Here is a 23,939-nt window from a genome sequence, read left to right as displayed (position 1 = left end):
TCTCCGTTGTCATTTAAAATCTTTGTTACACCACCAAATACCAATTGATAGGATTTTATGAAATAATTGTTGATATTTGAAAGAAATATTGAGATTGAGACGATTGGTGGTACGTGTACCAACTTTTCTAATCTACTGTACGTCTGTTATTTTGTCCAATTTTTTTTCTGCTAATGTCAATATTATGAAAAGTAATAAAAATAATAATCCGGATGTTACGATTACTTTCCTTTTTCAAATGTTAATTATGAAAGGGAATATGTTGACGAATATTTTTTGATTTTTCGAGAAAAAAAAATACGAAAACCTTTTTCTTAGTCCAGGCGCATTAAAGCGAGGAATCGTTTTCGTTTACGATAGGAAGCAACCAGTAGGCTGTGGACGGAGATTTTGCCGCAGTTGCTCCTGTTTTGTGTGTGAATGCTGAATGTTGACATTCAACATGGCGGCATGTCGTCAGTGCTGTGCTGTGTCGTGGTGAGTTTTGTAAAATTTTCTACCATCGTACGATTACGAGCTTTGCTACGAATTAATCTAAAAAGATAAAAAATTGATATTCCCGATCATGATGTTGATGTTCTTTAAGACGTATATACAACGCCGGTGTTATATTAATGCGATAAATCGAAGGACCTTATAAAAAATTAGGATCTTGTAACTAGCAAGCATATACGATATCACAATGATCTTTGATTTTCCGAAGTAAATTAATAGGACAGATCTTTCGATTCTGGAACGATATTTAACCCCATAAATAATTATAGTATCGAGAACGTTATAATTTCTTGATTTCCTTTTACACGTTGACCAAACCGCGAATGATGTACATATTCTATTTCAAACTTACCAACTTTTATCCAAAGTGTTTTAAAGTTATTAATAAAGTTTTCATATATCGGTTCAACGAAGAAAACAGTTTTCATTCCATGATGTTTACTCCTAATATAATAAAAAATAAAGTACACGTTTGATTTTTAAATTAGAATTTCAATAACGTAGGAAAACACACGGTTATTATAGGCTTTGATGATAAAAAGCTCATTGTCATGTCATTCCTTAATTAATAAATAATGCATGTATGGTTATATATTTGTTACTTACTACGATAGAAATGAAAAATACATCGTAGAACAATAATAAAGTAAAAACTTGTAACAATGATTACAAGTGAAAATTTAAGACAGCATCCAATAACATTTATGTCCAAAAATTTCACGATTATTTCATTTTTCGAATCAATACGTAGAAATGGTATAAATACAAATGTTGATTTGTCTACAATATTATGCGAATAAATTGAGATAGAAATATGATCGGTAAAAATAAGTGATGTGTAACTATCGTAACAAAGCTTGTAGCGTTTAAAGTATATTATCAAAGTAGTCTTTCTGGTATGTCGATTGATCAGATCTTTTCTTTTTTCTTTCAGCTTGTGTAATTGTTAGTTTAGGACATTTTTGAAACCAAGGCTCACTGTAAATTTCACATTTAAAAGTTGAAGAAAAAAACGCTAATATAGAAGTATTGGAAAACACAATCACACTCAGCACGCATTGAAGACATCTGAGGATTTTCAAATCAACAATTATTGTTTAAATCTCCTATGTTTTTGATTTACTCCTTTTATAAAGGATGACTGATGTTTAAGAAGAACACGGTTATTCTAGTGCACGCTAAATTGAGTAACTATTGAAGAGTTGTTAGTATATTAAAGCATACACACACACACACATGTGGAAAGTATCAGCAGTATATGATGTGCTAAGAATTTTGTACTTATACTAATTCGTAATCTATATTTACTGCATTGTTCATTTGTATATTGTGTACACAACAAAACTTGTGAGAAAGAGTTAGGTGAGCCATATAGTGACTGTAATAGTGATCGCGGCTGAGATTGTGTTGCTCTGCTTGGTTAATAGAAAATTCATATCCACATTTGAGGTGCCTCTAAAATACGGAGCTGCCTTGAAACCTTTCGAATAGCAATACACAACAGGTGTAATAAAATATTGTGGAACTGTCTCCCTTGCGATCTTGTCACGGAAAAAAAGGAGATCACAGAGGAGTTTGCGATTCTACAGCATTAAACAGCCTCTCTTCCTCTTCATTAAGTTCTTATAACATTATAATAGTGAACAAAGATATAAAGTACCAAGAACCGTTCTGTGATATCTATATCTTATCTGATATCTGTTAACATTTAAATGATTGAAAAGACTAAAAATTTGTAAATGTAAGTATATATATTATGGTGGAGCAGAAGTGAACATAAAAGGGATTAAATACTTGTTTCAAGGGAAAAGGAAAATTATACGTAAACATTATAGATAAAACTGTGCAAATTTAAAACAATGTCCAACAATCCTCAGTGGAAAACGTTCCAGCCGCCAATCATGAACTCTGACCCGGCAATACTTGACTACAAGTCTATGGCTCTACCGAGTCCCAAAGTTATAACAGGATCTCAACAAAACACAAGTAACAATTACCGAAATGGTACTAACTACAGTGGTGACCATTATTTGGGCTCTCTCTCTGGATGTGGTAAAAATGCTACCACTACCACCACTACCACTACTACCACTTATGGAGCCACGAGATTTTCTTTTGGGACATTAACAAATATGGAAGGAAATGTAGGTTACACTGGCGAGTCTGCAACCAATAATACTACGTATCAAGATCAATCTGCGAATCAGGGAACCCGTGAAACTGGTATAATAGAAAAATTATTAGTAAGTTTATTATAATTTGTTTTATCAATTATTCGATATCTATTGTTTCTACCCGAATCTGAATATTACATTGAAATGTTTGTTTTAGCACTCGTATGGATTTATACAATGCTGCGAACGACAGGCAAGATTATTCTTTCACTTTAGCCAGTTTAGTGGAAATATAGAACATTTAAAAATTGGAGATCCAGTAGAATTTGAAATGACTTATGATCGAAGAACAGGCAAACCTATTGCTAGTACTGTTAGTAAAATTGCTCCCGAAGTGGTAAGTGGAAGTCTTTAAATGAATAAGTCTTTCTTTCTACATGAAGTAAAATTAATATAAATTTGAATTGAATGACCATTCAATGAATGATTTTTATAGGTGTTGAGCGAAGAACGAGTTACTGGTAATGTGACAACGGAATTACAAGCCAGTGGTGATTCACAAGGTCGAATTAGTTACGAAAATCGAGGGGAGTGTTTCTTTTTGCCATATACCAAAGATGATGTAGAAGGGAACGTCACTTTGCGTTCTGGTGATAAAGTATCATTTCAAATTGCTACTAATCAACGGTATATACATACATATATTTTTATTTGTAATATGTTTAGTAATGTATTTGTAATGTATTTAGCAATTTAGTTAAATAACTTGGTGCATTCAATTGTAGAGGAAATTTGGGTGCGTGCCATGTAAGATTGGAAAATCTAGCATATCCAGTACGTTATCGCGGTGTTGTATGTACAATGAAAGAAAATTTTGGCTTTATCGAACGTGCTGATGTAGTTAAGGAGATTTTCTTTCACTTCAGTGAAGCAAAGTCCATGAAAGAAGAATTGAAATTAGGAGATGATGTTGAATTTATAATACAAACGCGAAATGTAAGACACCTGTTGCAGTATTTTCCTTTATATAGACACGTTGAATTAAATCTAACGTTAGAAATTGAAATATCATTTTTGGCATGATCGAAGCAACGAAAAATATTTCATCTATAAATGTTATATATAATTGATTTTTTTATAATTAATCGGTATATTTAAAGATAAATATTATTATACTTTTAATGTGGCTAAGTAACTATTTCTTTTGTAAAGGGGAAGGAGGTAGCATGTAACATTACTAAATTACCACCGGGTTCTATTGTATTTGAAGAAGTTAGCAATGAAGTAATAAAAGGACAGGTTTTAAAACCATTAGAGAGAGGTAATGCGGCACGACATCACAATGATCCATTACCTGGACGAATTCGATATAGAGATACGGATCATTGCGAAGTCGAAGTTCCATTTGGTGATAAAGATCAAAAAGGAGATTTCACGCTGAGGTAGTATTAAAAACGTCTTCTCTTTATTTTACTGGAATGACGTTCGTTAAATAACGTTTAAGAAATCTAATGAAATTTTTTTCACAATAGGCACGGAGATTGGGTCCAGTTTCGTATTGCTACAGATACTAGAGATCAATTGAAAAGAGCTACTGAAATATCTCTATTACCAGAATCATTTACCGTGTCCGGTGAAAGACGAGAAGAAGGTATTATTGCGGCTCTTAAAGATGGATTCGGCTTTATACGTTGCGTAGACCGAGACGCTAAACTTTTCTTTCATTTCAATGAAGTTCTTGATGTTGATAGAGAAATTAACGTAGGCGATGAAGTTGAGTTCACTATTGTACAAGTAAGTTACATATTATATACGCGTAATTTAAAAGGTAATTATAAGATAATTACCTGTATGTCGTTACTCAACTTAATCTAGGTTCCTACATTTTGTTTCGAGGATCCTTCATCGTCGTTTTCATACACCCGACCTAGTGCAATCAGATTGAAACATTTACCAACCGGTACTGTTCAATTTGAAACGATTACAGAAAAGGACTTGATGGGTAACGTGGTAGAAGATACGAATGGCGTTCAACGAGGTTTAATCGGATATACGAAAGATAATCAACAAAACGTAATAATGTTTTTTGCAAAAGATTGCGATCCTAAAAATATTCCAAGAGTGGGTGATAAAGTAAGACACGACTTGACTAAATATTATATACAATTATTCGATTTGAATTACGCCTAATTAAATGTTTCTCCTGATTAAACTTTAAACGTAGGTTCACTTTAGTATTTGTCAAGTTAAACGAAACAAAGAATTAGTCGCCGTTGATATATCACTGGTGAATGCTGCCGGTGAGAAAATACAAAATGGAAATAAAAAGGCGAGCGGTCAAGTTTATCAAGGTTTCATAGCTGCGCTAAAAGACGGATTTGGCTTTATTGAGACAGTCAATCACGATAAGGAAATATTTTTCCATTTCAGGTAAAATAATAATATACAATTATATATATATATATATATATATATATATATATATATATATATATATAATTAATAACCCTATACCTATATTAATTAAATACAAAATCACGTTAACAATTCTTCATTAATTTCAATGATTATATTTCGTTATAGTAACTTTGAAGGTGATACTGGCAATCTAGAGTTAGGAGCTGATATAGAGTGTACAGTAAGTTCTAACAACAGTAGAGGTTCGGGTGGATGTATCGCCGCAGATCATGTTAAGCTTGTACCTCGTGGAAGTATTCCCAGGCCTACAGCAGTTAGCGATCCACTCGATGGAGTTGTAACGCGACCCCTACGTAGCGCAAATCCCGAACAGAGTGAATATGCTGGTTTGATCAAAATAAATCCAACCAATGAGGAAGAAGAAACGCAAGAATACGAATTCGGTATAATGGGACTTGTCAACAAGCGTGAGTTATTGCAGATAGGTGATCCTGTGCAATTGCAAGTTGATTCTGCGGGCCATGCCTGTAACATAGTAGCTATCAGAAAAAAGAGAAGAGCAACCGTTGATGCAGTGAAAGGTCCCTTTGGTTTTCTCGCTTACGAGGTCGACGAAGGTAAAAAGCTCTTCTTCCATATGAGCGAAGTTCGAGATCATGCTACATTGCAGCCAGGGGACCAAGTGGAATTTGTTTTGGTGACGAATCAGCGTACTGGTAAATCCTCAGCCTGCAACGTAACTCGTCTAAGGTAATATATCTCGTAATGTGTAATAATCTTTTTTCATTTCCGTATGTTTCTTGATATGCCATTTCTGATTTCTTTTTTTTTCTTTTTTTTCTTTTTTTCTTTCTTTTTTTTTTTTTTCTTTTTTTTTTTTTCTTTTTTCTTTAATAATCCCAAACAGTGACGCGGTTCAGCAACGACCCGAGCGTTTGATCAGCCGATTACGTACTATTTCTTTGGAAGATACAGGTCCGAAATTAACTGTAGTCCGACAGCCCAGAGGACCGGATGGTACACGAGGTTTCAGCCAAGAAAGATTACAACATACCCCTGGTGCCATCGAGGAATAATGTCATAAAGAGCGTGATTATTGCGCTCATCCAAAATTGTAATCTACCATAACTTGTTTTTAATTCACACAAACAAACAAAAAACACGTACACACACGTACACGCATACTTCGATACAGAGATTATTATTATAAGCATGATCTTACAAACATTTGCCAAATCGAGACTAATGTGACAACAATAATTAATAACAATAATAATCAGTGAAATGAGTGGTGATGATCTTTTCGACAGATGGAAAGCGTATGAAAAATAATAAAACAACGAGCCATATTAACGTGTTAAAAAGGAGTAACCATGAACGACGATATAATTATATGCCCGATCTTTAATTAGCGTAAAGAATCTATTTGAAACATGTTTATGTTTTTCATTCGATTCATTTTCTACGCTTCGCATTTCCGTAAAACATCCTATATCCCCGTTAAGTTTGACGGTAAATTTATTTTAATAACGGCGCGCATTTATCGACAAACAAATCACACAACAAACTTTTTATTACGATATTTCTAATAACGGTTATTAAATATATCCTCTGTGATCTGTGCAGTCGTGTTTAAATATATCATGAAAAAAATTCAATAACATTGAAACATTACATATTGGGCTACCAAAAATTTGCTTGTTTCTGATGTTCTTAGACAATGTCCTGTCTGTCTTTATAAAAATATACTTACATGTTGATACAATCTTTATTTATATATTATTTTCTTTAGAAATTTTTTCTTTTATCTACCCATAACACTTGTCGCGAATAATAATAATCGTCAATAGGACAGTCTAAGTTGAAACTAATTGAAAAAGGCGCGTTGATAACCAATAATAAACAATCGACACGGATCGACCACGGATCATAAGATTAACGAGGGGAAAAAGATTAGTCACTTTATGAATCATTTATCGAAACGTTCATCAATATGATTGATTTCGTCGTAAGGAAGGGGAGAGAGAGAGAGAGACAGACAGACAGAGAGAGAGAGAGAGAGAGAGAGAGAGAGAGAGAGAGAGAGAGAGAGAGAAACAGATGTATCTTTCCGTTCTAGAAATTATTGTATTACATTCTTTCTCTTTTAAACAATCGCCTAGGAATTTGTAAAAAAAGGCAAGATACTCCTTGACCTAAATAATATATTATATTTCTATACGTATATATGTGTATATATATGTATATATAAATGTATGTATATATATACACACACACACACACACACACGCACACACACACACAAACACATTTCGTGAAGTTCCTGAGGTAGTGTCGTGTTGTAAAATTAAATTAATATTGTCAAATTCAAGAAGAACATTTAACAACATTATTTGTGCAAAAGAACTTCACTTGTACATTTGTCTTTTCTTTTTTGTTTTCATTTTTTTTTTTTATATTTTTTTTTCGTCATTCGAAAACAGTAAACGAGGTATACGTGGCAATATAATAGCAATAGGTGATGAAAATAAAACGTAATAACGTAAAAGAGTAAAAAAAAGAAAAAAGAAAGAAAAAAGAAAATGAGATTAGGAACAAGCAAGAAATGACGTAAGCGCTTGTTCTATGAAATTCATAGATTGAACACATCGTGTGTGCATACATATTGTAAAATTATTGATGAATAAATGATAAAAGTATCAAGTCTATTCTTCTCTTACTATAGATATCTCTCAGTAAACACTTATCAATTTGCTGAAGGATCAGACATTCGAGGAAAGGAAATTCGCGCGAGGGAAGTTAGTTTATTTGTCATTGATAATCGATTGAATTGTATTCTCTCTCTCTAAAAAAGAAAAAACAACAAAAAAAGAAAAAAAGAAAACAAATGTAAAGAAATATAATCAAACGAATATAATATTGTTATCGCATGTTTATTATGTATGTACAAAGATGTGTATCCGAAAATATGTATATATGTGCTAGCTTTTTGTACTTAACGTAAAAATATTTCAGATTCGTAAGTTTCAACGGAAGAGAACGGTGGGGGTGTGTGGGTACGGAAAGGAATATTTTCGATATCAGATAACAACACACTCGTAAGGAAATGGTCCACGATAACGTAGATTGTTGGGTGCTGGACAAGCTGTAAAAAATTTGATTAGACATTCTTGATCAAACATACATCGTATGACTTTTACTTTGGCGTATACTAACGTTTTTCGCAGCGTGTACCATAATATCCTGTACCCTCGCATCGACATTTGAATCCTGGATTGGGTGAAATTTGCGAGCAAGAGCCACCGTACAAACAGGGATTAGATCTATAGCATATATCATTGAGTCTACCTATAGAGAACATGAGAAAACAATTAGCACAAGATATTTAAACCGAAATCATTAACAATTTCTCTAATATTTTTACACGACTGCTGGTATTAATTGAAAACACGTTGAATTATTTCATTATATGATGAAAAAGTCGTTATAATTTTATTTCCTATTTAAAGACCAAATACATCTTTACTTTTAATATTGAATTAAAAGGAACGATTAACGATTAATTTCAATCGATCAATGGTCATTACCTCTCAATGCTAATTTACAATCTTCATTAGTGTCGTATCTATACTCGGCCTTACAACCATAACCGCAGCTACATTGGGCATTATAAATCCGACATCCGTATCGCATCTGATCCAGTTCGCATGCTTCTGACAATGAACCTGTTATACGAAAGATTAGGTTTAAGTACGTGATATAATATACGTAATGCGTCTCTATTACGTATTCAGTCAATATTTTTCTTTCCTTTTTTTGTTTCATTTTTATTTACATTCTTTTACTTGGTGCGACTTTTTAAGCTTCGTGCCGATAAATCGTCTACACACACACACACACACATACACATATATATATATATATATATATATATATATTTAATATGTATGCTAACGAAGGAAAATCGTTTGTTGTTTGTGCTGCCGGATACGGCCACTGCACTTCCCACTTGTCTAAATTGATAATGGCCTTTCGCAGATAAAAGATATGCGCGCGTGGGTAAGATAGTTCCTCTTCTTCTTCTCTCTTTTTTTTTTTCTTAACGTCTTTTCACCATCTCCCAGCATCTTTTCTATCGATCGTGGTAATAACGATTAGAGAAAAAAGAAAAAGTTCAAATTTTCCTATCACTCGACTTTGAAACTATGTAATATCTTTTAAAATCAATAATTAACATTTCGTGTGATATCAACGTCGTTTCGAAGTTTAAGTTCTTCTTACATCAAGGAAATGTTTCTCTCTATGAGAATAGAAACGGATAAATAGTTATCGGAGAAACGTGGTTATCGGAAGATTACGTTCAAAGTAAATCGAGACCTCGACGAAAGATGATTATAGTTTATTCTCGTAGATTAGACTCGCGAGAAATATATACTCTTTATGTGCGCGTAGTAGATATTATATAGCGTTTTAAAACGTGTCTCTATCTTCCCCACGTATAAATAGCTATTAATCACAAAACTATATCTTCGAGGAAAAGGAAAGACAACAACGGTCTCAAGTTTAACGACCCCTTTCCCTCCCTTTTTCACGATTCCCTTCATTCATTGTTCGAAGGTCCTATAATCGATCCTCTATCGTTAAGATCGTATTCACTAAGATCAATATTCTCTATTCTACGATCGATTTTCGAACGAAATGATTACATTTCGATTAAATATTATTATAGTAAAGTTTCGTATCGACGAAAAGAAAGAGAAAGAAAAAATTCGATTCGTTTATCTGTCATACCTATTGTTACAAATAGAAAGATCGTTGTTAAGATCGGTCCGAGTATCATGTTGATATATCTCGAAAAAATAAGGTCCGTTCTTTGGGAGATCTTCGATCGATAATAGCGCCTGGCAGTAAGCAACCCTTTCTACACAAGTGTACACAGGTAAGCTTAACCGTTTCGCAGCGAACGTACCGGGACAAGAGGGAGAAAGCACACTCTTTGTCGAGTCCTTACTCACTACGAGACAGTTGCTCACTGAGCAAAGAAAGAACGAGTCGAAGGCAACGAAGCCAACCGAGGAACGTCTTCGACTCTAACTCAACTGCTCTTAGTGGCCACTCTCCGGCCGTTAACGAATGAAAGCGAGAGAGAGAGAGAGAGAGAGAGAGAGAGTTGGTGGGAGTCGTGTGTGGGGTAGCAAACGAGGGAGGCCGATGACTGGTTTATTAACATACACTCGAATATCTCTCACATTCCTCGATATCCTACTTGGTACATCGACTCCGTTGCAGTTTTATCTTATTCACCTTATCATCTCTTTTTTGCTCCACAGTGCATTGGTTATGTATGTGTGTACATCATATATATATATATATATATATATATATATATATATATATATATATATATGTATATATCTTGCTCTCATATTCCTCACTCGACGAGCAGAAATGACGAAAAGCTTATACGACTTCTTTCTTTTTCTTATGAACGGAACAAAGAATAGACTTATATCGAATACGGAGTATGAGATGTACTTCAAAAGGTATATATGCAAAATGTACGTATCGTATATCGTATATCTCTCTCTCTCTCTCTCTGAAAAATAAAAATGGAAAATCACTTGTTTAACGATTACTCCTTTTCTTTCAAATCGATGGATTCTTCGAGGTTTCTATAAATACTTTGTTAAGATCGTTATGTCGTCGGTGCATCTATTCGACATACCATGTCCCTAACAAAGAAAGAAAGGACTTTTTACACGTAGAACTGATTTCGTGTTACTATACCTAAGATCAAGGATGAAAGATCATCTTTTTTCCATGCGGAAGCTGACCTTCAATCTTTGTGCTTAGTTCGTTTGAGTATTAGTTAGATCGACTATTGAAAATGTTAAAGTTGCTCGTATTTATCGAACTGAGCTTTGAGTTGACCCTTCTTGTCGTCCGATCAGGGATGTTATCTTCTTTCGGGATTAGATGATAACACTTGACACCGGCGATTATTGTGCAACAGGAAATCGATTTGATATATGTCAAGGAAGTGTTGCGTTCCTAGCGTATTTCTAACGTTCTAACGCAATCCTTCTAAATCTTCACTGTTTTGACCATTAACTGATCACCGATATTCGCAAGTTATATTTTTTCAATATTTCCAATAATTTATTATCGGAATAAATAATGTTTAACGTTTTGGATGGATTTATTAAAACAAAGAAATTTTAATATATCTTGGATCTGTAGATTCACAATTAACTTACACATTAGTTTATTATTTTAGATAGCCTGGCGTTTCTTTTCTCTTTTTTTTTTTTTTTTTTTTTACATTGGTTGTGCAATGAACGTATGAATTCGGTATAAAGTGCACTGATACTGCATTCAACATCTACAATTTGGTTTTAAACTTAATAATAATTTATTTAAGTATATCACTTTGCCTTGAGAATCGATCAATTATATTCTGAAAAGCAATATTTGTGGATTATTAATGGTATTATTTATGATGTATTATAAAATGAATGTCTAGTACCTTACATGAATGTTTGGTCGTGTTGTTCGTGGATCATAGTTGCTCTACGAGATTGAACCATTCCTGTTTGTCTATTATACAATTCTCGTACTAAATTATCTTTTTCTTGTTCGAGCAGTGATATTCTCTGACTCTTCTTGTTAACTTCCTATTTGAACAAAAAAAAAGAGGGGGGAAAAAAAAGTGCTTTTTGTATGTAGACAAAATATGATCCATACGTTTAATTTACCTCCGTTAATCTATGATTTTGTTGTTTAAGTCTTGACAATACATCCTGTTGAAGTTGCGCCGATGTTGGCGCACTCAAGAAGGCCAAATTCATGTGTAATGGTAATCCACCACGTTCCCAGCTACTTATTAAAGCAGCAAGATGCCGATTAACTTCCAAAACTCTTGCACGTTGTAACTCCAAACGTTCCTGCTGTGCTTCCGTCCACTGCTCCTAGAAAAAAAAAAATATACATTATTGCTCCTATAAAAAGATATATTATATAAAATTATTATTACTTCAATCTATTATGTAACAATGTGACATAGTAATGAATAATTATACCACGTGCGAGCCCATACGTCCCAAGTGTTTAATTTTTTCTTGAGTGGCTGAAATTTGTTTTAAATACCATTCCCTAGCTTTGTCGACTGCTGCTAAACCTTGCAACAGAACATCCTTTTCTTGTTCTATTTGTTTCATTCTTTTCATCTAAAATAATAGACATGCTATCAATATGGCTGTTTCAATTTGAACAAAGAGAACAGGTTTCCCAACTACGGGGTAAAGCAAGCAGATGTTCATTAATGAGGTACGTGCAGATATACATCTGTCTAAAAGGTATATTAAATATTGTGCATAACCAAAATCAACATTAGTTGGGAATCCTAGAGGAGAATATCTTTACCATATTGTAGTCAATACCATTCTGCAACGTGTGTCGTCTTGGTTCTCTACGTCGATTCAATGGTTTCTTGGGTTGTAATCCTAACTGGTTGTTTTGTAGATCCACTGCTTTACCATCTCCTAAAGCCCGCGTTGGTCTTAAAAACGTGGTCCTAGCATCGGCTCGATAATTCGACATAGGCAATTGCCGTTTGTCCAGACATTTATCATCGTTCATCATCAAACCCATTTGCCAATTCTGAAGCACCGTTCGAATTTCTGATTTATCAATATTCCTGTCCGCGCTAAGTGCTCTACCTTCTAACGCAGCACCCGTCCGTGGTGGTTTTGGAGGACCGTACGCTTTACTATGCTTAGCCTCTACTCCATTTCTTCCATCTATAAGTTCCAATTGAGTATTGATATCTTTACGATTGGCAAGTAATTGTGGCATACTTAAAGTACGTTGCTGAGATATAGCATTATTTGGTCTTATGGTGGCAGTGTTGGGAGACGTCCAATGTCCTTTGTTTTGATTATCCGTAATCAGAATCGGAGCAGACGGTGGTCTGTTCGGCTGTCCATCGTGCTTTTTGAAATCACCTTCGGCTTGAATTTGTAGCAAACAGATTTTCAAGCCCGCGCAAAATCTTTCAAAGGACAAGAAACCATTGGGCGGTGTAACTTTTTTGAGACTATCTAATACTCCTTTAGGAAGGCCCTGAGTACCATCGTCCTGCCATCGACCTTCTATGTCGGAAAACTTGACGAAGCCAGTGTTCTGGTCGTCCATTATATCAAAAAGCGTACGCATTGCGCTAACAAAATGTTTTGGAAGGCCATCAGCGCTTGGAGTTTGTATTTGCGCCATTTCTCCGTGTTAAACATACGATATATTATAATAGTAGTACCTTTCTAAGAGGGTAACATATTTAATTATAACTCACTAGCCATTTTTTACGTAGAAAAATAAAATATAATTTCTCGAAAATAATGACATTTGTATATGGTAAACGATCAGGTGGTTGGTTTGGTTACTTCATAATCGTGAACCTTGTCAAATGTTCTTTTTATTTTATCCTTGCAGGTATTATTTCAGACATTCCGAAATATTCGAGCACTCGGTAGAATCAAGTGGTAAACGCTCAAGATGCGTCGAGTATAAAAATTCAATGACTTCTTTTTCTTGGATTAACCTCTACGTTATGTCAATTATGTACAGCCATATTGTCGATGTCAGAGATGGAGGGAAATTCTGACTCATGCGCAGTCGCAAATAATCTTGATTGGTCGAATGCAAGGCGCCAAATTTAACACATTCGATAATGTTAATGCCTCTCTTTTTATGGATTTATTGCGCAATAAAAAAGTAACGTGAAAATAATAAACTAACGTGATTATATAAAATTGGACAAAGGATGGGAATTTTGTCGTTGATCGTCTTTACCCTTTAACCTTTTATTTATACTTGAAATCAAAGATAAAAGAGATTTTTCCAAAAGCCAAAGAGAGAGAGAGAGAGAGAGAGAGGAGAGTAATAACATTCTATGTTCATGCGTAAGGACGAAGAAATTGATAAACTTTATAGACAATAAACAACACCTAGCCCATCATAATTCGATTATATCGCAATATTCGATTATGTCGCGTGTAACTTTATTATTTCGTAGTATTGGCTTGACGTTCTTCGACGTTAGGACTCTTATCGGTGTCCTCGCTGTCAGAGGATGAAGTATCTCGAGTGATTTCTATTCCTTGAGTCAAGAGATTCGTTATACCTTCGACGTCCACGGTATCGTCCTGTTCATGAATTTTCCTTAAAGCATTCGAGACGATGCACAGGTCACCACGGAGCTCGCTCACAACGGCCGTTATTTTTTGTGCATCAGTAAGAACCTCTACTGATTGCGTGTAAGGATTATAACGCAAACCGAATGGACGTTGAATTTCATTTGCGAATGCCCTGCGTAACAAACATTTCGAAAATATTATTGACTCGAAAGTATTATTACCAAGGAATAAATATTTCGGAGGGAGGGTTACGGAAAATTAATTTTTACCGCATTTTCTCTTTTGCCTCCTCGATACTGTCCGTATAGTAATATGCATTTTGAAAAGCCGTTATAATGCACTCTTGTTTGCACGTGATTTCGGGCTCGAATCTAAATGTCTTTTCCGGTGTAGTTACTGCGTGTCTCAATTCAGCTACGGAAGATAATAATCCTGCTCCGTAAACTCGCAAGGTACCGTCTTGTTTGCAGAGACCAAATTCGACCGTGAAGAAGTAGAGCTAAATAGGGATATACGAAAGGTGTACCAAGTTTTATTTATTATTTCGTAAAATAATCTTTCTTTTTTTCGTTCCTTTCTCTGTCTAACTCACGGTTGCAAGCTTATCGATGTCGTCATCCGTCGCACCCAAGGATGCCAGACCAAGTTCTTGAGAAAATTGTGCAAAGCTTTTGTTTGCCAAGAGCGGCATATGTCCTAGCAATTCATGACAGCAATCTCTGCGAACGAAGTTCTATTATATTTACGTTTTACGTAAGGTTTAAATAAGCCTTCTTTTTTTTTTTTTATGAATACAACAATTACTGCGATAAACTATACTTTGAGAAGAGAGAAAAAAAAAGAAAAAATAGAATATTTCTAACATAATAATACAGGAGTTACATGATTTCTTGTAGAGCAAAAAGCTGTTACGTTTAAAAGATATTTTTTTTTTTAAGTACGTACTATTATCATTATTAATTAGGTGTTTATTAGTTTCCTAACGATTAAATATTATCATATATTTAAATGTATGTTAAATAAAAAAGCCAGAGAGAGAGAGAGAGAGAGAGAAAAACAAATATATTCGAAAAATAAATATATTCGACGTACGGTTCGGGAGTGTAAAAAGGATCAGAAGAATGACGGATGTATTGAGTGCAATGAAAAATACGAAAAGCCAATCCTGCAAGAAAATCTCTCGGTGAAAGATATCCGGCAACTGGTCGAAGCTGGAATCCGGTTGTTCCTGTCAAGGAAAACACCAAAAGAATAAATACTCTTTCGTAACTTCTTTATGAATTTTCATCGATGATAAATCACTAAGTATTCGTACTCACGTTTTAAGAAAATGTTCACGTCCTCCAATTGCGGTATATTATCTTCGCTGTAAAATAAAAAATGTGAGAAGGAAAAGAAAAGAAATGATATCACAACAAAGAAAAAGAAATCTTATAAAGGAAACAATACCTATAGCCGCAATATTTGACAAGTTTCGGCCAATTTTCAAGATACTCCATGCACGCGTGCTTCTGATAAAGCTGATGTAATTCACGAAACACCGTACCCCTGTAAGATAATTCTTTTAGATAATAAAGAGATATAATAGAAAGCCGAGTAGTATATATTTTTTCTAAGTTAATATCTCGAATTTATCGAAGCGCTTCTTCTATATCGCTGAGTAAATCGAATTAGGGCAATTAAGGGTGCATTCAGTACGAACTACGCTAGCTTTCCTTCACGAATGGAGAAGACGAAGCAATAGGGGGATAGTGTGATTAAGGAGCGAGAGTACGTGTACATTTGCGTGTGGGTGTGCGTGCGTGCGTGCGTGCGTGCGACAGAGAAAGATGAGAAACACTTTTCAAGAAATCAAACGCGCTATAGCGGAGGCGAAGAAGAGAAGTTTACTTTACTTTTCTTCTTCGATTGCCTTCGTGCGAGAAAAAGCACGTTTCTAACTTTTACCTAACGAGAACAATGATACAATCTCTCTTTCTCTCTCAATTCTTTTTCTTTTCTTTTTGTCCTATATCCTGTCATTTTTAAATTCACTTACCACGTCCTGATCTCCTCTGGAGTATATTGTATCCTAGGAATTGCTTGACCGCTGCAATATGTTTGCAATGAAAAAAAGAAGAAAAAAGAAAAGAATAACGTTGAGAACGATTAACATCAAATTACATAATTCCTTTTTAAATTTAACTTACTGCCTGTAATTATTCGCGATATCCGCGAACTCTTGTCTACGTTTACGATACACCGGATCTTTGAAACCCTGCAATACGAAAAAGCGGAAAAAAGGAATCTAAGAAATAACTCTTGAAACTATTGCTAAATGGAAAGACAAAAAAAGAAGATATAAGAAAAGATTCGTTCTTCTTAAAGAAAAAATTCTTAACGTACAGGATGATCGGCATCTAAATCAGATCCGTACATCAATACTTTTTGAGCCTGGTCGAGATCGGATATTTTTCGTGGAAACCAAGGCATGTCGACTTCGGTGAAATCTTCGAGGAATATAACATTCATATCATTATTATAACACAAAAATAGATATAAGATATAGAAATACGATAAACATAGACATAATAATAATCGTGAAAAAACATGTACCGAAACTCGGAGCAGTCGACAAGCACGGTGCTTGTTGAGGAATGCTCCCTATTTGTTCGTACTGATCCAAATTAATGGCCGAAACTTCTCGGCTCAACATTTTCATTAACTGTTCCATCCTTTTGGAATCGCATTCGACATCAACGAGTATTTCGTACTCGGAGCCACGGCGAAGTGATTTTCTCGATTCGATGTGTACGACGTTTACGCCTAAATCCTTGAAAGGTTGAAAAGTTCATCTTTGAGTAAGTTCAACTTTAGTCGTTTCAAAGCCGCCCCCCCCCTCTCTCTCTCTAAGGACATTCAGGATCTTACTTGAAAAACTTGAAGAGCTCGTGCCAATCCGCCGACTTGATTTTTTAACGAAAAAACCACGGAATTTTTATTCTCGTTATCGCTTTCCCTTTCGAGCATGGGGATCTGAACGAACGAAAGGACATATCCTTTTATACGTATAACCAATAAATCTTTATCCTTCGTGGTAACAATATTTCATTGATTATTAATATCTATTAAAACGTATTAATGGATAACTCACGTCATGATTTTTATGTATTGGACTGCCTTCCTTGATGGTCCATCCTTCGGTCCTCCTATACAACCACATTCCAAGTAATCCTTTTCCCGATCCACTCATTACGAATAAATTTGATCGCACTCGTTACTTTTAACCTTCGAGAAGCGATATTAATAAACGATTTCTTTCAAGATTCAAGAAAAATATATTTCTTTTTCTATTACAACGATATTATGTTTCCAGAGAGAACAAATTCTGCCAACGTTAAGACCGATTGCTCGGACATCGGAAGCAACAATGTTACGGTACCATTGTCTTCTGGTCCTCTTAAGTTCTCTTCCCCCCTCCGAAACTCAGATTCTCTTTCTCTCTCTCTCTCCCTTTTTCTATCTAGTCAAAGACGATCTCCTTTCGCGATTGGTGCGCGTAAGGATGGTTGTCAGTGGCTCGAACCGTTTTCATTGGCGGGATAAGATGTTTCATGGGGTTGCAACGCGTCCCTTCCTTTTACCTACCTATCTATCTAACCCTCCCCTTCCATCCCTGTTACCACCGTGAATGTAATCGTGTCGATCGTTGGTTCTCTTGTGAGTGACGTCATTGGAGCCAAAGATGTGGGTAGTATAAAAAAAGAAATGAAAGAGATCGAATCGTGAGAGTTTTCGAATCGTTCTAATTCTCTCTCTCTCTCTCTCTCTCTCTCTCTCTCTCTCTCTCTCCCCCTTCACCCCTCCTCTCTCTTTCATTCTCGTTTCATTAAAATATAAGAGTAAATTATATCGTTTTTTCCTTTTTTTTATTTATTTTCAATAACCTTTCATTCAAATTTGATTTTTTTTTCCAGATTGAACAAGAGATCTTGAAATAGAGATTATAGGGAAAAATGAAAATTTTACTTTACGGAACATTGAGGAAGATAAAATGACTTTCTCGAACGATTCTCTCCCTTTCATTCTTTCTTTCGAACAAAGACACTGTTTAATAAAAGCCCGAATGCCAGAGAAGCTTCTTTGCTTCTTGGCAAAGTAGATACAGCACATTACCAGTGGTCATTACTTACCGCTATCACCGACCAACCTCTAAGCTTTATCCTTGCTAAATTATACCGGCTGTTTCTACCGGTGTATAATTTACCACAGCATCAGGGCCAACTGGAGCGGTTACATGTTAGAGCGAATCAATGAAGGGGAATGAAAATGCTCTTTTTTTTCTTTATAAAAAATGTTGATAATAATTATTTCCTACATTTAATCGTATCTTTTAAGACATTTTTTCTTGTTAAGCTTGTTTATATTCTATAACGCCATGTAATTTTGAAATCGCACGCTTATATATATATATATATATATATATATAATATTTACATTCAAGTTTTTTACATTAATATTTACATTTAAATTTACAACAATATTTACATTCAGTGTACTTACGTAAGCTGTTTACTGCCTTTCTGAGGTTTCCTAAGATTGAAAGTAATTTTCGCCAGTAATAGCTATTAGTAAGTTGTTGGAGCTCATATCAAAATGGCACTAATATTTACGAATCGAGAATATGCAGATATGCATTTCATTTATGACTTCTGTAATGGGAATACCCGAGCTGCTGTGAGGAATAATGGTGTATTAATTTACTCTGGAAGTGACGATGTTAAGTAGTAAATATATTGATCTATTTGAGCCAATGGTCGTAATAACAGCAAATCGGTTACTATTACTATTACTTGTATTCCGTATTTTTTATTTTTAAATATCTTTAATGTAATATACATATATATATATATATATATATATATATATATATATATAATAGTACGATCGATTACAATTACAACCGTCCCTCAATCTGCATTATTCATTCTATATGATCTTTTTAACGTGGGATAAACCGCGTACCTAAATAGATTTCGTCGGTCCGAAGAAAAAAGAAAAAATATTAAAGAAAAAAATCGATATAAGTTATAAAAATATTTCTTTCACATTTTTTCACAAAATAATAATAATAAAAATTCAAAAAGACCCCAAAACAAATTTATTCTTTATTGGTATCCATACTATAATCCAAAACAATCAACGTTTTCATTCTAATTGACACAAAATCACTAGTGATCTTGATCGATTGAAATATTTCAAAGTTTTTAATCATTAAAGATCATAGAAAAATATATTTTCTGATTGAAAAAAGATACAAATGGAAAAAAAATTAAGATTTTGTCTAAACACATGAAATACAAATGGATACATAAAAAATGTAAAAAAAAGGAGATATCGTAGAAAAAAGCTATGGTTACCATTTGGCCGATCTTATGTTTCATATACCTGTAATCATGATCGATCATACTATACGTTACAATGAAGATTTTTCCAAATTATTTATTATTTAAATGATTTATTTAACACGTTGCCAAATGACGGCTATAACCGTCCGATTTTTCGCGAGTTTGGCCATTTTGCACATGACGACTGACGTTCAATTTCATATGGCAATCATAAACAATTGAAAAAAATGTGTTTCTGAGCACGATCGTCAAATTAAAAAAAGTCTGCCGCAACGTGTTCAAAAAAGAAAAATACTTTCGATAATATTTATTCTATCCTAGTAAGTGATAGTAACAATCTTATTAGTAATACAATAACGTTATTTTATAAGTTATAATTAATACAGTATAATTATATTAATATAAGTGATATTATAACTTTCACGTTATATAATTTTCTTGTAGATATGAAAGAAAATTGGGATTGTAAAGGATTTTAAAATATATCGTGAAAACGGTAATGACGTTATATAAAAATTAATTATCCTACATCCAAACTAATCGAGTTATTTTAATTCAAAACACAAACAGAATTATTGTCATTATTCGTGTTAACGTTTTATATATAAATGTTAACGTTGAAGGATAAAGCAAAATCTTTTATTACATGATAATAATCGAAACCCTTTTAGGTTGGTCTCATTGTTCTTTACATCAATGACTTTCAATTACTTACTGCCCGCATCGAAGTTCATCTGCCTTTTCATTTATCGAGATGAGATTATCCTTTATAATGAATTTTTAAGCTAAAATGACGAGACATAATTTTAACAAATCAAAGAAAATCATGAAAAAATTAATAATAAATTAATAATAGAATGAAAGCAATGATAAAGTAAGAGAAAACGACTTAGATGCAATCCTTCGGGTCACTTGTTAATACCGAAGATCTCGCGAATGATCCTTGAAAGAAGTCCTTCTAAGTAGAAGGATTAGCCTCCCTTTAACGGTGAAATCCTTCCTATTCTTACTTACCTGCTACAACGCCTGTTGCGTCGAGTCGTTATCAAATTCGATCAATTCGATTATTTTCAAATCTTTTTTCTTCGATTATTTTAGAATCAATTTTGAACGATTATCGTTCGTTCGGAACATTGAATTTTATTAATATAATAATATTACAAAACAAAAATTATTGTCGTTCGTAAAAAATAAAGAAGAAAAAAAAAGAAATCAAAAGATTCGAACGTCGGATTAAAAAGAAAGTAAGTCTGGAGTATTTAGTATAAGCAAACAAAAGGATCCTTTTTGTCGGGCACTCGGCACGAATGATAGTAAGATATTTCGCATTAGAAAGAAAGATTTGACGCAATAACAAGCTCTTTAATTTTTACAAGCTCTTTAATTTTTAATATTAAACGTAAAATTGAACAATCGAATATTATCGAATGAATGAACATATAAATATTTAGTACAATACATATGCATGTATAATATATTAGATATTGATAAAGTTTATAGTCATGATCGAAAAGCTATTCGGTTAATCTAAAAACAACCTTCAACTCATGGGATCTCTCCCAGGTTAAAAGCTACTGACCTATTCGAACATTCGAATATTCGACTGGTGAATACATCGAATATCGATGAGAAGAGTAAGAGTAGAAGGAGGAGGAGGAGGAGGAAAAAGGGAGGATGAGGAGGAGGAGGAGGAGGTGGAGAGGGGAAGGAAGGAAGGAAGAGATCGAAACCGTTTGGGTTGGTTGCGCGCGTCTTCTCGGTACGCAGGAATCAATATAGGGGGTGTCTTTTAGTTGGGGTCGCTAGCAGAAAGCGATAGCAGTGCTGTTGTTTCTGTCACTGGCATTGCCGAGGAGGAGAGTGAGGTAAAACGAAGAAAAGGAGGAAAACGACGGCGACGGCGACGGCGACGGCGACGGCGACGACGAGTGACGACGGTGGCGACGAGAACTCGCCGTGGTCATTTGTAGCGACATCTGACCTCGTCGTTGCTTCCCCGAGGGTCGTCTCCTCGTCGTCGTCCTCTTTATCGAGGAAGAATGGCCGACTCCGAGTTCGAAGAGTTTCGGCATTATTTCGAGAGGCTACCGCAACATCTCAAGGCACCCCTTTCAAATTACACGTGAGTAATCTAAATCTACCCTTTGTGATAATGTCTGTCGAAACAAATTCGATAGAATAAATCATGATACGATATTCGTATGCGCACGACAAAATTATTATTATTATTATTATTATTCTATTATCTATTACTCTGAGGGAATATGCGAGAATTAGAGGATTTTTTTCTACTCAAGGAATTAAATATTCACGTAAAGTCGTAAGGCTTGGAATTTTCTTCGTTGGTGATATTGATCGGCAACGAGAACGTTCTTCTCCCATACGACTTCTCGACAGGATGGAATATGATCTTAAATTCAAAGTTTTTTTTCGATATTTGCAAGGATCTTTCATCCAAATGATGCCTTGCGTTTCAATACTTTCATCTTCTTTATTTGCCCTACTCTCGTGCAATATGAATCACGATGATTATCATTATGCGCTATTTCCGTTTTCCTAATTATAAGTGAAAATAATCAGCGAACGAATTATTCGACCAATTTTTCGATCCCGATCATTCGAAGGGAAAAATTCTAAGGGAATATCAAATCTTCCACTTCTCGTTTGAGCATATACTCGCAAATGCAAAAACACGAACATCGGGTGCGAAAAGCGCCGGCCTCTTCAGCTTTGATGCACTTTGATCACATATACATATGTATATCTATATCTACATATAGACCGTCGAGCATCCATTAAAAGCAACACCGTGAATGTATGGGGCCACGATAATTCTTTCCAACGATCGACAGGAGAGAGGTATACAACTATCGGATTAAATTCTTTCCAATTTTTTAATTCTCCTTAATGTCAGGTATCAGTAGATTTTATTTGGACGTTTGAACGTTCAGAAACTAGGTCGTATAAGTAGATATATATGTTTTTACTTACAGCACATTTTTATCCGTCGAAACATAATATTTCAACGTAGATATTTTTCATTCTCAATAACGTACTGTTAGATAATCAATAACGACGCATCGTCTACGATACTATACCTATATGATTTCAATTGATAAAATAAAAATTAACCGAGGAAAGACGTATTGCAATTGTCCATATACAGGCTTGTGCACGACGTCACACTCGATGACTCGCCTACGTCATCGCAAGGAAGCGACGGCGAGGTCGGAAGATCCTGTGATGGAGTTGCCGGGGATTCCGAAGACGAGGATGTCGTTGTGATACATCGTCATGATAATCAGAGTGGACACACCTCGGCCGACGATAGTGAGGATCTCGATAATCATTGTTCCATCGTAGCTGACAGTGACTTCAGGTTGGTAACATCGTAAGTATTGGAATTTATCCATACTTATTTCTTCCCTTTCTTTCTCATTTATCTTTCCGAATAAAGATTTACGTCCTCAAATGTCTTTCTAAATGATCCATGATGATTGATTTTATGAGTAGATTCATTAATTGAATTAGGTTGCATTGCGAATGCAACCTAAGGACACATGTTCCAAATAGAATCTATGCAGAGCACAAATACAGTCCAATTACAATCTCGATTCATAAAAGATCGATTGAGGATTTTTCAAATTTATTTAAAATCAAAGGTAATCGATGAAACGTTAAGTGATAACTAATATATTTGATCTTTTGTCGAACATTAAGATCAAATAAGAATCCATAATCGAATAGTCATAAAGACACTCGCTCGGAGGAAAAATCATTTATTTATCTAGAGGAAAATGTAAATTCTTATTTGAAGATGGCTGTTGTCAGAAAATACAGCCTCAAATCGCATGGTGAATGGTAGCTTAGCTCATATACAACTACCCTTGGGTGACATTAGCTTGTTCGGTGGACTGAGCAGCAGGGGTCGATCAGCAGGCGGTCCTGGCCCAGGTGGAGGTGGAACATCGTCATCGGGAAATGGTGGTAGAGACAGCGTCGTCAGCGACGTCGGTGATTCCTGCTCAAGTTTAAGTTCCTGGCCAACGCCGGAACACATCCCAGCGAATAGACCTGGAAGTGGTAGCGGAGAACGTAGACGTCGAAGATTACCGGAAATTCCTAAAGCTAAAAAATGTGAGCTATATACATTTCTTTATCTTAAGACGATTAAAAATTATCAATTTTTTTTTTTTTTTTTTTTTTTTTTCTTTTCTTTTTTTCCCTTTTTGTGGCACATATTGATAATAATAATAATAATCGTCTTTTCCGCGCTGTATTCTTTTTCATCTTTCCTACCTTAGTCGCGTCTCGCGATCGATTTCTTGGAATCC

At 34.7% G+C, this 23,939-nt stretch overlaps 5 protein-coding genes across 12 annotated transcripts in view; 2 read left to right on the top strand and 3 right to left on the bottom strand.

The window, feature by feature from the left end:
- Window positions 1-325: 325 nt before the first annotated feature.
- LOC124430588 (cold shock domain-containing protein E1) lies at window positions 326-6,463 on the top strand. 3 transcript variants are annotated; one of them, XM_046977404.1, is made up of 12 exons: window positions 326-477; window positions 1,430-2,236; window positions 2,331-2,738; window positions 2,827-3,006; window positions 3,106-3,296; window positions 3,395-3,605; window positions 3,822-4,051; window positions 4,142-4,403; window positions 4,485-4,742; window positions 4,834-5,039; window positions 5,193-5,777; window positions 5,935-6,463. In XM_046977404.1, exons 3-12 carry the CDS (start codon window positions 2,355-2,357, stop codon window positions 6,101-6,103), a joined length of 2,676 nt encoding a protein of 891 aa, XP_046833360.1. In that variant the 5' UTR covers window positions 326-477; window positions 1,430-2,236; window positions 2,331-2,354; the 3' UTR covers window positions 6,104-6,463. The 3 variants fall into 3 exon arrangements, with proteins under 3 accessions (XP_046833360.1, XP_046833361.1, XP_046833359.1); XM_046977405.1 differs by having other exon boundaries at window positions 1,430-2,738; window positions 4,506-4,742; XM_046977403.1 differs by having other exon boundaries at window positions 1,430-2,738.
- Window positions 6,464-7,944: 1,481 nt separating this feature from the next.
- LOC124430596 (protein cueball-like) lies at window positions 7,945-10,146 on the bottom strand. The gene is made up of 4 exons (XM_046977426.1): window positions 9,819-10,146; window positions 8,615-8,752; window positions 8,244-8,375; window positions 7,945-8,172 (listed from the first exon to the last, which is right to left on the bottom strand). The coding sequence occupies exons 1-4, from the start codon at window positions 9,865-9,867 to the stop codon at window positions 8,108-8,110; spliced, it is 384 nt and encodes a 127-aa protein (XP_046833382.1). The 5' UTR covers window positions 9,868-10,146; the 3' UTR covers window positions 7,945-8,107.
- Window positions 10,147-11,202: 1,056 nt separating this feature from the next.
- Window positions 11,203-13,774, bottom strand: LOC124430594 (suppressor APC domain-containing protein 2). 2 transcript variants are annotated; one of them, XM_046977423.1, is made up of 5 exons: window positions 12,450-13,774; window positions 12,107-12,253; window positions 11,783-11,995; window positions 11,554-11,701; window positions 11,203-11,484 (listed from the first exon to the last, which is right to left on the bottom strand). In XM_046977423.1, the coding sequence occupies exons 1-4, from the start codon at window positions 13,296-13,298 to the stop codon at window positions 11,555-11,557; spliced, it is 1,356 nt and encodes a 451-aa protein (XP_046833379.1). In that variant the 5' UTR covers window positions 13,299-13,774; the 3' UTR covers window positions 11,203-11,484; window position 11,554. The 2 variants fall into 2 exon arrangements, with proteins under 2 accessions (XP_046833379.1, XP_046833378.1); XM_046977422.1 differs by having other exon boundaries at window positions 11,559-11,701.
- Window positions 13,775-13,864: 90 nt separating this feature from the next.
- On the bottom strand, window positions 13,865-17,647 carry LOC124430590 (tryptophan 5-hydroxylase 1). The gene is made up of 12 exons (XM_046977407.1): window positions 17,352-17,647; window positions 17,129-17,233; window positions 16,814-17,030; window positions 16,604-16,707; window positions 16,408-16,475; window positions 16,257-16,307; window positions 15,668-15,766; window positions 15,538-15,584; window positions 15,311-15,446; window positions 14,811-14,937; window positions 14,488-14,717; window positions 13,865-14,390 (listed from the first exon to the last, which is right to left on the bottom strand). The coding sequence occupies exons 1-12, from the start codon at window positions 17,448-17,450 to the stop codon at window positions 14,087-14,089; spliced, it is 1,587 nt and encodes a 528-aa protein (XP_046833363.1). The 5' UTR covers window positions 17,451-17,647; the 3' UTR covers window positions 13,865-14,086.
- Window positions 17,648-21,333: 3,686 nt separating this feature from the next.
- Window positions 21,334-23,939, top strand: part of LOC124430593 (JNK-interacting protein 1) — a 5,578-nt gene continuing 2,972 nt past the window's right edge. Inside the window, exons 1-3 of one of the 5 annotated variants that reach the window (XM_046977421.1) lie at window positions 21,334-21,727; window positions 22,772-22,984; window positions 23,528-23,742. In XM_046977421.1, coding sequence (XP_046833377.1) covers window positions 21,645-21,727; window positions 22,772-22,984; window positions 23,528-23,742 — 511 coding nt within the window. In that variant the 5' untranslated portion in view covers window positions 21,334-21,644. Of the gene's footprint in view, window positions 21,728-22,771; window positions 22,997-23,506; window positions 23,743-23,939 lie in introns of all 5 variants that reach the window. The other 4 variants (XM_046977420.1, XM_046977418.1, XM_046977416.1 and 1 more) reach the window with 4 other exon arrangements.

The sequence above is a fragment of the Vespa crabro genome, chromosome 19 (assembly GCF_910589235.1).
Source record: "Vespa crabro chromosome 19, iyVesCrab1.2, whole genome shotgun sequence".
NCBI classification, from domain to species: Eukaryota; Metazoa; Arthropoda; class Insecta; order Hymenoptera; family Vespidae; genus Vespa; species Vespa crabro.
The sequence above is the reverse complement of the archived record's forward strand: the minus strand, read 5'-3'. Positions and strand labels throughout refer to the sequence as shown.